The sequence below is a fragment of the Macaca thibetana genome, chromosome 13 (genome assembly GCF_024542745.1).
Source record: "Macaca thibetana thibetana isolate TM-01 chromosome 13, ASM2454274v1, whole genome shotgun sequence".
Taxonomy (NCBI): Eukaryota; Metazoa; Chordata; class Mammalia; order Primates; family Cercopithecidae; genus Macaca; species Macaca thibetana.
Genome location: NC_065590.1, coordinates 56,964,582 through 56,978,839, shown reverse-complemented (window position 1 = coordinate 56,978,839; position 14,258 = coordinate 56,964,582). Strand labels below are relative to the sequence as shown.

Genomic DNA, 14,258 nt, shown 5'->3' with positions numbered 1-14,258 from the left:
TTCCACAATACTTATATTTTCACTATTTACTTTTAGAGGAAGGAAAAAAATTAGTCAAAGAGTCCCCATATCTATACATTTAATGAGAACATGGGCAAGTCTTCTTTTAACAAACTTTTTCTCCCAAATGATTCTTAAGTATTCTAATGTTCTAATGGTCCATAATGATTTACTTAATTTGCTAATAAAGTTTCTCCAGTAAAGTTAGAAAATAATTAGTGCTTACTAATGAGTATTTTTGATTCAAAACTTTAGTGAAAACCAAACAACTATGGTTATTATAAGAAAGTCTTTTTTATGTGTTACTATGTTTAAATACTCATAAGATAGTCTTGTATGTGTTATGTGTTTCTGTGGGTCAGCAAAAATAGCACACTGTGACATTGACTGATACAGTTAGGATCAATCATGCAAGTAATAACATTTAGTTATGAAGAATAGGCTATGCTATGTTTAAAAATGCATCTAATGATCTTTGTATATTTTACTTTATGTTTCCCACACTTCATAAAGGAAGGTGCATAGCTTGTAGACAGGAGTCTCCAAATGTAGTTTTTACTCTGCTACTAACGAGCATTGTGATCTTGAGCAAACTAGTTAGTCTCTTCAAGGTTCCAGTTTGCTCTTTGATAAATGAAGGAGCTGGAAGAGAAGAACATTGAAGTTCCTTCCCTCCTTCAAATGTAATGATCATGTAAGGTAGATTTCCTTAATTATATCATACTTTGAAAAATTAAATTAAACAAATATAAAACAATCATTACATTAAGCAACACTTCAGTAACAACCCTGCAATCTCTAAATATTAGAGTGACTTAAATAAATAATAAATTATTGATGACTTGAATTAAAAATAAACTAATCGATTAAGTGACACTAAAGGTTTGGAATTTGGGGTAATAATCAGTATGACTTCCTGAACCCGGAAATATTTTACCAGCTTTCATGGATGAAAACAGAGTTAAGGTTTAGATCTAATACCCATAAGCTCTTTCAGACAAATTGCATGATCATGAAAAAAGATTTACACCATCTCTATGCAGTCTTAGAGCATTTCTCTCTTTCTCTCAGATCTCCTTATCCCTAAAGGATCTCTTTATCTTACCACTCCAGACCACCATTATCTATTTTCCTTAAACTTAATAGCAATCAAACTCGGCATTCTGAAAGTTAATACATTTTATTTGACATGTTTAGGTTTTCTGGATCCTCCTTATCTCCCATTCAGACCAATTTCTTGGCAAACAGGAATACGAATGTCTTTGACTTCTTTGTTCCTTCCTACAACTGGTTTCCATTTCATTGGTATCTAGTGCTGTCTGGTGACACACAGCAGCACTAGAACATTGAATAATTGTTGGTTAAAAGGAGGGGGGAAGCAGAGAAGGAGAGAGAGAGAGAGAGAGAGAGAAAGAGAGAGAGCGCCTAAAATGCAGGAATATCTCTCCTTCTATTAAGTTGTTCATTAGGTTTTACAGTGTATTCTGCATTCATCCTATTTATTTTCTCACATTCTACTTTAGTACTTTATCTTTTGATACACAGATTGTTTAGTAGTTTCCTAAATAGTTTGTCTGTCTCTATCATTTCCTGCTAATCCTTCGTAAATGAATGCATGTTTGAAGAGACCTAAACCTAATGTACTATTGATTTCACAGTCTTACTACACCACTCACTTCAAAATGGTCTCTTCTTCCTTGGAACAAGTTTTCCTTTTATATCTTATTCAGAAATTAGCCAAATATGATATCATAACTCTAGCACTTTCTCACATTTTATATTTTTAATCTTGAACTTTTTTTTGCCTATCTCTGTAACCAGACTGTAAATTTAGTATGTTCCTTTTATGTAGTATATATCCTTTAAATATTTGTTGATTTAATATGTTAACTCAACTATAAAATGAACATTTGACCTTGTGTAGAGTGCAAAAGAAATCTTTTGACACACTGTGGTAGGAAAACAAATTCAAAGGTTTATTATCAAAGATAACAGTGATTTATCTGAAGCAATCTTTAGTCTGGGTAAGCAAGATGATGTTAGGCTTTGTGAATTAATGTTATGAGAAAAGAAAGTCTATTTTTGTTGAGAGAGAAAATTTTGCTGCATAACTGTAATTAGGGACAAATCAGAGATTAATGATGCATTATATTCTAGAGCTTTAACTGATAAGCACCAAGAAATGGCTTTCTCAACTTTAAATGGTTTGTAAAATATTGTCTCTGTACTTTGCTCTATATACAGAAAATAATGGATACTAGGTCTGCTATTCAGAAAATTCAATATTTATTCTAAAATATATATTGTTGAGTTATAGGAAGATTTCATATACTCAAAAAGAGCATAAAATCTACCTCTACTAATTAGCTTCTCTATGAAAGCCTTCCAGGCAATTACAGGGTAGTACCATTGGTCAATGCTTTGGTTGCTTTTCATTAAAGGTATAGTGTTGCTACCAGACGAATTGCTTCATGTAAAAGCACTTACCACATAGACCCATAATGGAGGGTTAAGTGCTATACTAATTACTAATTTCAATCCTTATTACCTATATTTTGCAGTACAGGCACTTTAAAGGAACCAAATATAGGCTACTGATTCTCGCTTCTCTGATTATAGGATTTGGTGGTAAAGGCTTTAATTTAGCTGCTCTTCTAATAAAAATAACTCCCAAAATTAATAAAAAAGAGCCATACCACAAACTGACATAAAATACATATGCTAGACTTTTGCTACTGAACTTGTATTTACAATCACTTTGTCATAAACACTTTAATAGAGTTGACACACACACACTTCAAAATTTGTATTCAGCCATTATGGCACCGTTGCAGATGAATCTCCAAGAGAAAAAGGTATTTGAAATTTTCATGGCTTATTTCCTACCTCAGCATCACACTGAAATGAACACAGAGCAGATGATTAATAAAACATCTGATGACAATGGTGACTCCCCTGAGTTCTTTATATATTGATCATTACCTTTTTATATGTATATATTAAAATTCTTCATATGTGCTTTAATTTTCTTGAGGGCAGACTCTGTGTTTTTCCTTGCTTATATCCTTCAGAATAATTGCAACTTTGCCCACTCTCGGTTTATTTATATTTTCTAAAATATATCTTGGTAAAAGGGCATCTAAAATCTCTGATTAGAAGTTGAAAGTTGTATCTGAAATAACTATATGTAAGGATTTGCTTCTTATTACTATACTGCTCATTTCTATTTTTAAACATCTTTTACATTGTGTTTCTTATTCTGAACAATTGTTTAATTGGCAAATAAGGTACTATATGCATTAAGCAAATATTAATCTAGAAAAACATGTAGAAATATTTTCTCAAATAATTAATAAGTACTGCCTCAATCTCAGCTACCAGATTCAAATTGGACATTAGTCTGCTACAAGAACACAGGAACCATATCTTTTTTGAACTATACTCAGTACATGATATCTGGTATGTGTACAATCAAATAAAATACAGTAAAATTGGGGGATACAGAAATTTTTGAAAACACAAAATATTTACTAAAATGCAATGATGTTTGGCTAATATATCCTATATTTCTTTTCTACCATCTATGCTTGGGTAATGCATCCTATATTTCTCTTTTAGAGATACATTATGCATATTAATAAAGTCCAAGTATAGATATTTTAACTTAGCTTAACCCAGAATTTCCCAAACTAATTTGAGCATGGAAGCTTAACCCAGAATTTTCCAAACTAATTTCCCAAACTAATGGAACCTTCCCTTTCTCACCATAAGTACTAATAACCTCTAGGTAAAGATACCAGTTTGGAAATTGCTGATAAGTGTTAAAAGTTACTAAATAAAGATAATTTTAAAGAATTAACTATGAACACAAAACCATGCCTTAAGAGGCAAACGCCACACTGCAATAGTAACAGGATTGATCATTTTGCATGTTCAGGTCCACTGTTGACAGCTGACAACATCCCATGAGCAAAGTCTAGACCTTATCCTACTATGTATTTTCATGGCTTCCAGTGTGATGACTTTCTCTCAGCAAATAGGCAGTAATTAATCCATATTTTAGGAAAATTACCAATACATCTTTCTGGAATTTTATTAAGGTTTTAGCTATCACTTTTAAAAGCAAATTTTTAGGCTGGGCATGGTGGCCCATGACTGTAATCCCCGCACTTTGGGAGGCTGAGGCAGGAGGATCACTTAAGGTCATGTGTTCAAGACAAGCCCGAGCAATATAGCGAGACCCTCATCTCTACAAAAACCTTTTAAAAATTAGCCAGGCATGGTGGTGTGCACCTGTAGTCCTAGCTATTAGAGAGGCTGAGGATGGAGGATCCTGTGAGCCCAGGAGTTTGAAGTTACAGTGAGCTATGACTTTGCCACTACACTCCAGTCTGGGCAAAAGAGTGAGATCTTGTTTCAAAAAAATTAAACAAAAAAAAAGTTAAATTGATAAAATAAAGAATAAAAATTGAAATTGCACATTTATACCAGGATTTCAGATAATGCAATAATCTGGGATTAGCAGGGGCTATGTAACATTGCATGCATATTTAAGTTACTTGGCTTTAAAATCTTCTATTACTTCACCTTGTTGTATACAGTTCACATAATTGTAGTGTAAAATTGTGATAATTCCCAAGACATCGATTCAGCAAATATTTATTGAGTGCCTACTATTTGCCAGTATTATAACAGGCACTGGACATATTAATTTTCTTGCTTCCTAATTTTGTCATAGAGCAGTTTATAAAATTACATTTAATTCAGCAAATATTTGCAGAGTACTAGGCTTATGGAATAGGTTTGAACTAGGGCTTGAAGATTTAGAATTCTATAAACCAGAAAAGGTCCAGAAGGGTATTACAGATATTTCATTCCACAATTGTGAGTCAGTACTTGAGATATTTGATATCAATTGAATACATTGGTTATGTCATTAAATTACTTCTTTCAAGAACCAAATAAGTCTGATAGAGGAATTTAATATATGTTTTGATTATTACTTTATTGGATAAAATAGAAATGTATTTTTATACTTTTTCCTTATACTGTGTTATAAATTGTGTGCTTTGCAAAAAACATAGTTATATCTAAAGGGGAAAGAGATAAATGAGACAGATACTTTTGGTAACCTATTTTATACTAAAATATAAAGATGATAATGATTGCAGTAAAATACCTTTATACTTTTAATTTATATTTTACTTCAAAACATATTTGTTTTAAAATTGAGGATACATACCACCACAAGTAACACTGTTTAAAATTTCTAATCTACCACCTTTGTTTCAATAACATAATATTGATAAAACTCATTTACAATAAACAAGATAATTTTTATTTTATCAATAATGACTTGACATTTATTTTATAGACTTAAAATGAGTAGCGCTAGTGTCAAAGAATCCTCATGAAACTCCATGGTTATATGAAAGTGAAAACAAACTTCTTTTATTTACATGTTCTTATAACTGCTGATTTATGCTACTATTGTTTTCTCACTATTTCTCTATCTCATGGGATTCCTACACTTTAATGAGTTTCAGCTGTGCACCACCATCTGCGGAACGGTTAGGTCTTATTTTCTCTCAGAAAAAAAAAATAAAGTGTTATAATATTCTTTCCCTTAGTTTTAAATTTTAACTTTGTTACTTTTGACAAAGCCTTTCCTTTGTTTAAATGCAAGGATCCAGTAAAAAGAGCTTTGATATGTTGTGCTTTTTATGTGTGCATTTTTCTGATTTCATTGATGTCCTGAATTTTGAAAACGATAATGTACACCTTCACGTTCTCTTATAAAATGGCATTTGTACACTGTAGCAAGAACAGTTTAGGACAGCATTACATTCACATGACTCTAAAGTCCAATAAATAGTTGATGGTTTCTCAGAAAACCACAATTTGGTGAAACGGACGCAAAACAGTGCTTTTTCTTCCAGTTTGATTTTCATAAAATCTTCCCCCGATACATATTCACTTGCTTACCTGCAGGGTAGCGCTCGATCACTGGCCAGCTGTCCACCTGTAATGTGGCATTGCCACCACTCCTCGTGAAACGAACTACATGGTATTTCCCATCATTAATGATTGCATTGGACTCTTCAATGGCGATGTCATCTGTCCCAACATTAAACTTAACTCCAATTTTTCCCTGGTGCTGTAAGAAAGGAGGGGAAAAAAGAGTTGTATTAAGTTGACTAGTCACCATTTAATAAAGATCACATACAAGGTACTGTTTAAAATTGTGCTTTGGACAACAGCTGTTTTCCTCCAATTTTTACTTCTGAAAAACTACATGTAGTAGAAGCAAGATTCTTGACATTTGGGTAAATTTAAGACATCTCTTTCATGGATAATTGATATTCCAAAAGGCACACTTTCAAGGGAATTGAGCTGCATTCTTCCCAGAGGTTGTCACAGAGAAGGTGCATAGCTGCCCGCACAAAGGACATACTTTCATGTCCTTTAACACAGCCCCTTTAATCCACTCTCCCCATTTCACAAGAAAAATGGGGCTCCAAATTCTTCCTTTGAATAACTGGTGAAATCAGAGCAATGATGTCTGTTTAGAGCCCATTAACACATGCTCACAATATAGGAAATAATTCTAAAGGGTATGGGGCATAGAGGCATTTAATGAGTGCAGTCCCTTAGTCAGTATTCACAAGCCATCAAATACTAAGAGCTTGAAAGTTATTCAATGTTTTTATTTTATTGATGATCAAACATCAACATTTTATTGATGATAACACAGGAAGGTACAAGACTTGTTCAAGGACACATAACTTAATAGAGATGAACTAGAACTAAAATTCAGTTCCTTTATTCTTAGATTATACCTAAGCTAAATTAAAGCAAAGATACCATTATCCAAAATTAACCCCCTCTTCAAATTATGCAAAACCACACTATGAATCATTCTAACTATAAAGTTGTTGCTGTTAACTTGAGAATTTCATAATAAAAGGTGGCAAAGAGAAACATGTGCTATGTCCTCTGCCTCTGAGAAGCATTCTCTAACAGGACTGTCAACTCTACCATGAATTCTGCAGATTTTTAAAGCATGTGGATTTGCCCTTAATCAGTCGCACAGAATACCTGCGCTGTAGGCCCTTATCAGAACACATAACTCAAACTGTCTGTGGTTCACCCTTCATCAAACCTCAGTTGAGAGAAATGATGTGGAGGAAGAAGGGTTTAAAGTACACACAGTCCATCCTTTCCTGTAGAAGTTTTAAATCAGAATGTTAGAAACCTGAAGATGTGGACCACATTCTCTTGACTCTTTGTGGGGTTCTCATCATTATTTGAACTAGACAGCAGGAGTATGCTATCAGCTTACACTGAGAATCCTTATGGAAAATCTTTTACAAAATTGCATTAATCAAAGGAAAATAATTGAGGATGTTATTTTGCAGTATTGTTCATTATATCCTTCATGTAGAGATCCTAAAGATTTCTGTTGAGTTTTTCCCCTGGGTTCTTATTGTACTTAAAGATCTCTTTCTTATAAGTTAGCATGCTTACATTTTTTTTGTTTTGATTTGCTTTAGGCTTGATGGATGATTTAACTTTTTTAAAAATCACATTTTAACACTATATACATGTTTGCTAAATAAAGATAACTTATTATGTCTCTTAAATGAGATTCTTTAAAATTTTCCTGTAGAGTTATATCACATGTGTTAAAAATGTATGTAATAAATTACTGAAAATTTATTTTCAGTAATTACTGAAATGAGTAAAAAGTAATTCTACTACAATGAGAAAATAATGCAGGCTTACAGAAAGATCTGAGCTAAAACAGGTCTTTGAATAAAGTTTGCATTTTCATTTGACTTTTGCTGTTTGTTTATTAGCTGAATCAGTCTACACAATACTAAAATGTCTTACAATGTCATGTATTTGAAAGTAAGGGTCATGAGAAATATGGTGGAAATAATAAGTCCAGGGGAAAATATATGCTAAAGTCTCTGCAGCTATTAAAATTACCCAGCCAGAAGTGGTGGCACACATGTATAATCCCAGCACTTTGGGAGGCCAAGGTGAAGAGGACTGTTCAAGCCCAGGAGTTGGAGACCAGCCTGGGAAACATAGCAAGATCTCATCTTTACCATAAAAAAAAATGTTGGGCATGGTGGCACACACTTGTATTCCCAACCACTTAGGAGGCTGAGGTGGGAAGATCACTTGAGCCCAAGAGGTTGAGGCTGCAGTGAGCCATGACTGTGCACTGAACTCCTGCCTGGTTGACAGAGTAAGACCCTGTCTCAAAATAAATAAACAAATATTTAAAAAATTACCCTATCTACATGGACCCTGAGTTTCCTAACGACCAAACACATACATAGGGCTCTACTCATTTTATAAATACTAACTCTGGTATTCTTCATAACAGTTCCATGAAGGAGACGCTCTTTTATCTCCATTTTACAGATGAGAAAATTAAGGTACAGAATGATTAAGAAATTTGGCTAAAGTCACACAGCTGGAAAGAGAAAAGCTGTAGCTCAGATCCACACAGTCAGGCTCCAGAGTCTGGTCCTTAATCATTACACTAGGCTGAGTTTAGGACTGCTGTGCCATCCTATAGCTGTAGCTAGCAGATTTGGTAAATCTAGCTGTTTTTACTACCTGTTTTATCTCTCCTGCTAGAGTAGCATCACTAAGGGGCCTTGTATTATTCTTCGAAGTTAGCAGATATGTATCAATCAATGTATGCTTAAAATAATTTTGGAATAAATTGCAAGCAACTGATATGAGGATATAATCGAATATTAAAATGCTTCTTTTTGTTTCAGTTTCAGCTGAGATGTTAAGATGATAAGATAATAAGTCAAAAACAGATTACTGTTTCCATCTTACAAAATGAAGTTGAAAATTACTTAAGCCAGCCTTGCAAAGGAGAACACTGAGAACTGCTTTTAGGGTTCTGAATTAATTACCTACTTCAATCCATCAAAATGCAGAATAAGGAACGAGGAGGTTGACAATTAGAAGAGGATTTTTGGAGAGTTGAGATTTGATGTGATTTCCACATACCTGCAAGGTGGAAGCTTACTTTTCCCTATCTCAAGTGTAGGAGAAAGGGACATTAGTGGAACATCTCAGAAAATTTGACATGTGTCTTCTGGAACTTGGTCAGTGGCAGTGGTCAAGGTAGTGAGCAAACTAGCATTAGACTATGCCTGAGAAATCTTCAAGGGAAGAGACTGTGGCTGGCTGATGCCCAGTGGCCAAGGAAAGATATATTGATGTACCAGGAGCCACCTGTACATTAGGGTTTGTTAGGACAAAGGACACTTGTGTACCCTAGGTTAGTGTCCATGTAGAATTGTGTTGTACCCTGTTTAGCAGGGTTACTAAAGGAATTGGGCTGAGTAGTTAAGAAAACTCAGAAAAAAAGAAAAAAGAACTGGGAGTTACAGTGATAGATGACCAGAGGCTGAGGTGGGAATCCTAAATGACCATCTGAAGGAAGTGCATTTACTACCTTAATGGAATTGCAGGTAAAGAATTCTAATGATATGGTCTCTAAAGAACCAAATGCTTCCAAAAAGTGCCTCCTTAAGAACTTTAAGTAAAGGCTAAGCTCAACTAGATGGGTACAATAATATTAGCCAAGTAAGGTCATTTATGCCCTTTATGTTTTCTTTCTTCTCCTGCTTCATCCCTGGAGGATAAGAGAGGGAGAGGAAAAGTGAAAGTTGTGGAAAGAATCGTGTTCCTCCCAGTGCAAGCGGGGGCTCCGCTGTGGCTGAAGCAAGGATAATGAAGAGGCTTTAACTGACTTCTATTATTACAGAGGAGTAAGCTGATATTACATTTTATGTCTAAAAGTGAATGGATGACCTTTTTACTATCCAAGAGGGAGCAAGCACTGTTGAGACTCCCTGTGGACTTCCCTGGTGGTTAGAAATATTTTTACATAACAAGTTTAAATTCTTGTTACACCGTAGGAGGCAGTCCTTTCAACACAAGTATAGGAAGATATCTGTTACTCTAGAGTTGCCCATTGTTTTAGGGTCTCATCTATTATAGACCTGGTTCTTATCCAGGATAGATTGGAAAAAGTTCTTGAAGTTTCCTACTTGTTATGATAGGTAGGCCATAAGAGCCTATTTTCATCAGAGTATTAATTATTAACAAGGTCTAGATTCAGGGAATAGAAGCATTGCATTGCTAAAGCTGAAAAATGCACTGAACTCTAAAATAAGTCCCTTTAACTTATCCTTAAAACTTTCTGCAATATGAAATGCAAAATACTCATTTTCTAGGTGTAGAAATCTCCAGATTTCATAGGATTTGATTTTTTGCAACACAATAAAATAAACAATGTAGAAACAAGGAGCGTCTGTGATGCTTGCAGAACATTTGACTTTTAAATGATGCCCATCTCTTCTTGGATATGATCAGTTTTTGCCTCAACTTCAAATGTCTTTGACATCTCATAGATTTAAAATCTAGAGTTAGCTAGAGTGGAACTGAAAACTATCAAAGTAAAGGATCAAACAGGCCCAAACCTAATTCAGACATCATCTACTTCACCCCAAGTTGCATCAGGCTTTGAAAAACAATTTATTTATAAATGATCACCAAAGAGTTTTCCCTGAAAACAATAAATTTAAAATACACATAAAGCACAAAATACTAATATCAAGTATATTTATAGGACTGGTATTTACTATTTCTTTCAGAAACTATAGATATCCTTAAAACACAACCTTTTCATGTTTATAGGATAGCAAGTCACTTAAATTATATAAACAATAAAACTTGCTAAACTTTCTTGCCAATGGATAATTACAATTTAAAAGAATTCATTTCAAACTCTTATTCTCTGGGATTAAATATGATTGTCTTGTCAAATTCTCATGAATATTACATTAGCAAAACCAGAAGTCATTTCACTGGACATGTACTGATCTCCCTGTACTGTATCTTCCTTGAAATAGATAACTGGCTCAAATCATAATTTCAAAAATCTATTATGAGAATATCAGTAATGAGGTATTTATAATTTAATGAAGTCTTTCCATGGATTCATTAAATAAACAGTGACAAAGGTAATTATTGATTTTTTTTTACAAAAGCTCATTTCTGAATAAAGATTATATTATTAAACCAAGTTAAAAGGAAACATCATGAAATATGACACTGGGAAGGTCCTTGAAGGTTCTAGCAAGTGGCACCATAGTTTAATGCATAGTCTAATTCCATATGAAATAACATATACACTTGATGGTTTTATGTTTTAACTAAGATGAATATTTAATGGTATAATCAATATCTTGGGCATACTTCAAGCAAGATGTTTGCATGTTACAGATGCAGATATAATATGTGCATATGAAATAGATAAAGCAGAATACACATAAGTAAAGATTTCAGTCTACATGTGACATACAGACATGTTACATAAGATTTTAGTGCACTGTTTCTCCACACCCCATTCTTGAACTGTTATATAGAAATGTTTGGCTCAACTATGCTCAGGAACAGAGACCAGTAACAAACAAAAATGTCTTTCTCTATGTCTGTTTACTATACTCATAGAGAGGAGGACCAAACATTGTGAACAAGTGTGCAACTCAGGAGGGCATGTAGATTAGTAGGAGCCCTGTTTATGTTCTGTAAACTTCTGTCATGCACCATAGTACAGTCCAGTACTCCAGGGCCCCACTTTGGACAGAACTCAACAATGTCTTCAAATGCTCTGCATGCTTGTACTCATTTCAGAATACAGAAAGACTCCCATGGTCCAAATTTACATTGTTGATTGAAACCAGAGTTGGGTGAATGGAATGTTTTGCTTCTCCAGAGACTAATCCTCACCAGGGAGCAAAGGTTTTAAGGCATGAAGGGTAGTCTGGAGCCTATAGTCACAGTTGTTGGAGTATGCAACACTGCAGACAGTATCAGAGACCCATCTGTTATCTCACCTAAAAACAAAAACACTCAGATAATTGCTAATTTAGCCCAAATACTTTTTTTTTTTTTTTTTTTTTTTTTTGAGATGGAGTTTCACTCTTGTTGCCCAGGCTGGAGTGCAATGGTATGATCTCAGCTCTCTGCAACCTTTGCTTCCTGGGTTCAAGTGATTCTCCTGCCTCAGCCTCCAAAGTAGCTGTGATTATAGGTGCATGCCACCATGCGCAGCTAATACTGTATTTTTAGTACAGGCAGGTTCTTCATGTTGGTCAGGTTGGTCTCGAACTCCTGACCTCAGGTGATCCGCCCACCTCGGCCTCTTAAAGTGCTGGGATTACAGGCGTGAGCCACTGCCCCCAGCCACCCAAATACATTTCTAAGTGAATTACTTAGAGGCCCTCTTGGCCGGTAGAGACTCTCTTTACCAATCTAGATGGCCTATAATGGTAAGAAGTGATTTTAATCCAGTTGTTTTAACCTGGCACTGAGATATACATGCCATCCTCTCACCCCCAAAAAGCAATACCACCACATCAAAAATAAGAAGCTCCTGCTGCCCTGTCTCCTATTTTCTCCGTTATATAGTATCTGTTTAAAATTCATTCAGGTAACTGATAAAAAGTATATAACATGCACCCAGCATTTTGCTCCTACTGGGAGGAGAAAAAAAACAGATAAAGTCTGTTTTCTGCTCCTGGGGAAACTTTCAATCAAATTGGGAAGGTAAATCATGCATGCAAATACTCATACCCACAAAAGAGTTGAGGGAGTGGCGGGGAGAAGCACAGGTACATTAGGGGAAGCATCTGAAGGATCTCAGGAAGCCTCAAACTGCCATGGGAGCAAACCAGCGTTTGGACAGTCCTAACACTACCAGCAGGTTTCAATGCAACACCCAGGGATATAGAAGTTACGTTCTCTCTATCTTCTATCTCTCCTTTCAGGTCCCACATACCAGACTACTCACTATGTGCCAGGCATTGAGCTCTATACATTTATCTCCTCTAAAACTCCCAGCAGACCTGAAAGGTAAGTGCCATTGTCTCTATCTTCTTGGAAACTTTAATCTTGCTGAAATCACACAGCTAGTAAGTATGGGTACTGAAATCTGACCAAGTTGGTGGGGCATTCTAAAACTGAATAACGTCAGTTGTGTCAGTGTGCCAGGAAAATGTCTTGAAACTAAGGCATCCTTAGAGGACTGAGTCAAGAGGAGGGTTACTACAGGGTGCATGGTTTTGTTTGTTTGTTTTCTGGTTATAGTTTTTTGTGTTGTTGTTGCTGTTGTTGTTGGCTAGTTACATTTTGTAGCACTACACAATAAGGAACCAGAAGTGGGCAAGATATATGGGCAATACCACCTCAGAAACATCTCATTTAGGAGTAATACATTTTTTTAAAAAATAGCCTTTTCATTTCCCCATCAAATCTTCATTAAGGATAATGTATCTTTTCTAATATGTCTCCACCCTACAGGATGCTGTAGCTCCTTCAATGAGACTATATCCTGGCAGTGATATTAACTTCCTGGAGGCATAAATTCATCTCTTGGTCCTAAGAATGTCTAATAAAATTTTGTAAGCCTGTGCCAGACCTCCTCCACACACTGCCTTAGGTGTTAGTTTTTATGTGCCCATTTCAACTTCTCAAACATATTTAAAACAACTTTAGGGTAGGAAAAAAGACTGGTGTATAACTCATTGTATCCTTCACAGCACTTCCCAGAATACTTTTACTTTTGCAAATTTCCAATATTCTTTCACATCTGATTTTTTAAAATTGAGATATAATTCAGATATCATAACATTTGCCCTTTTAAAGTATATGGTTCAGTGGTTCTAGTATATATTCACAAGGTTGTGCAACCATCACCATTATTTAATTTCAGAACATCTGCATCATGCTCCAATTTTCTTTTGATGAGATAATGCATACAAAGTTCTTAGCACACGTAATGGTTACACAGTTCCTGTGAGCTATTAGCATTATTATTATTAATACAATTATTATCATTATCCTCCCCTTTGAAAAACAATGTTTAGCTTCACTGTAGTTTGATGAAAGTTAATTAAAATATTGCTTGAATTATATAGACATTTCAGTTTTGCTATTAGACACATTTTTAATCTTTACAACTTGTGAAGCAGGGTATCTATTTTGTAAATGGGGAAGCTAAAGCTCAGAAAGGCTGAGACTTGACCAAAGTCAGAGCATCTATCTATGACTTGGATCAAGAGAAGATATTCTAAAATCTAGCTGTGCTCAACTGTAAGATAAGTGGTTCTCCCATTGATTATGCTAAGGCAGAGCATCCTTGATTAGACAAC

General features: G+C 34.9%; 1 protein-coding gene across 26 annotated transcripts in view; it reads right to left on the bottom strand.

Annotated features, from left to right (window-relative positions):
- NRXN1 (neurexin 1) overlaps positions 1-14,258 on the bottom strand; it is a 1,134,455-nt gene that overhangs the window by 170,095 nt on the left and 950,102 nt on the right. For 25 of the 26 annotated variants that reach the window (XM_050753719.1, XM_050753720.1, XM_050753731.1 and 22 more), the window contains one exon: positions 5,986-6,157. The exons of the other annotated variant lie outside the window; for it this stretch is intronic. In XM_050753719.1, the coding sequence (XP_050609676.1) occupies positions 5,986-6,157 (172 nt within the window). The remainder of the gene's footprint in view (positions 1-5,985; positions 6,158-14,258) is intronic. 26 annotated transcript variants of the gene reach the window in all.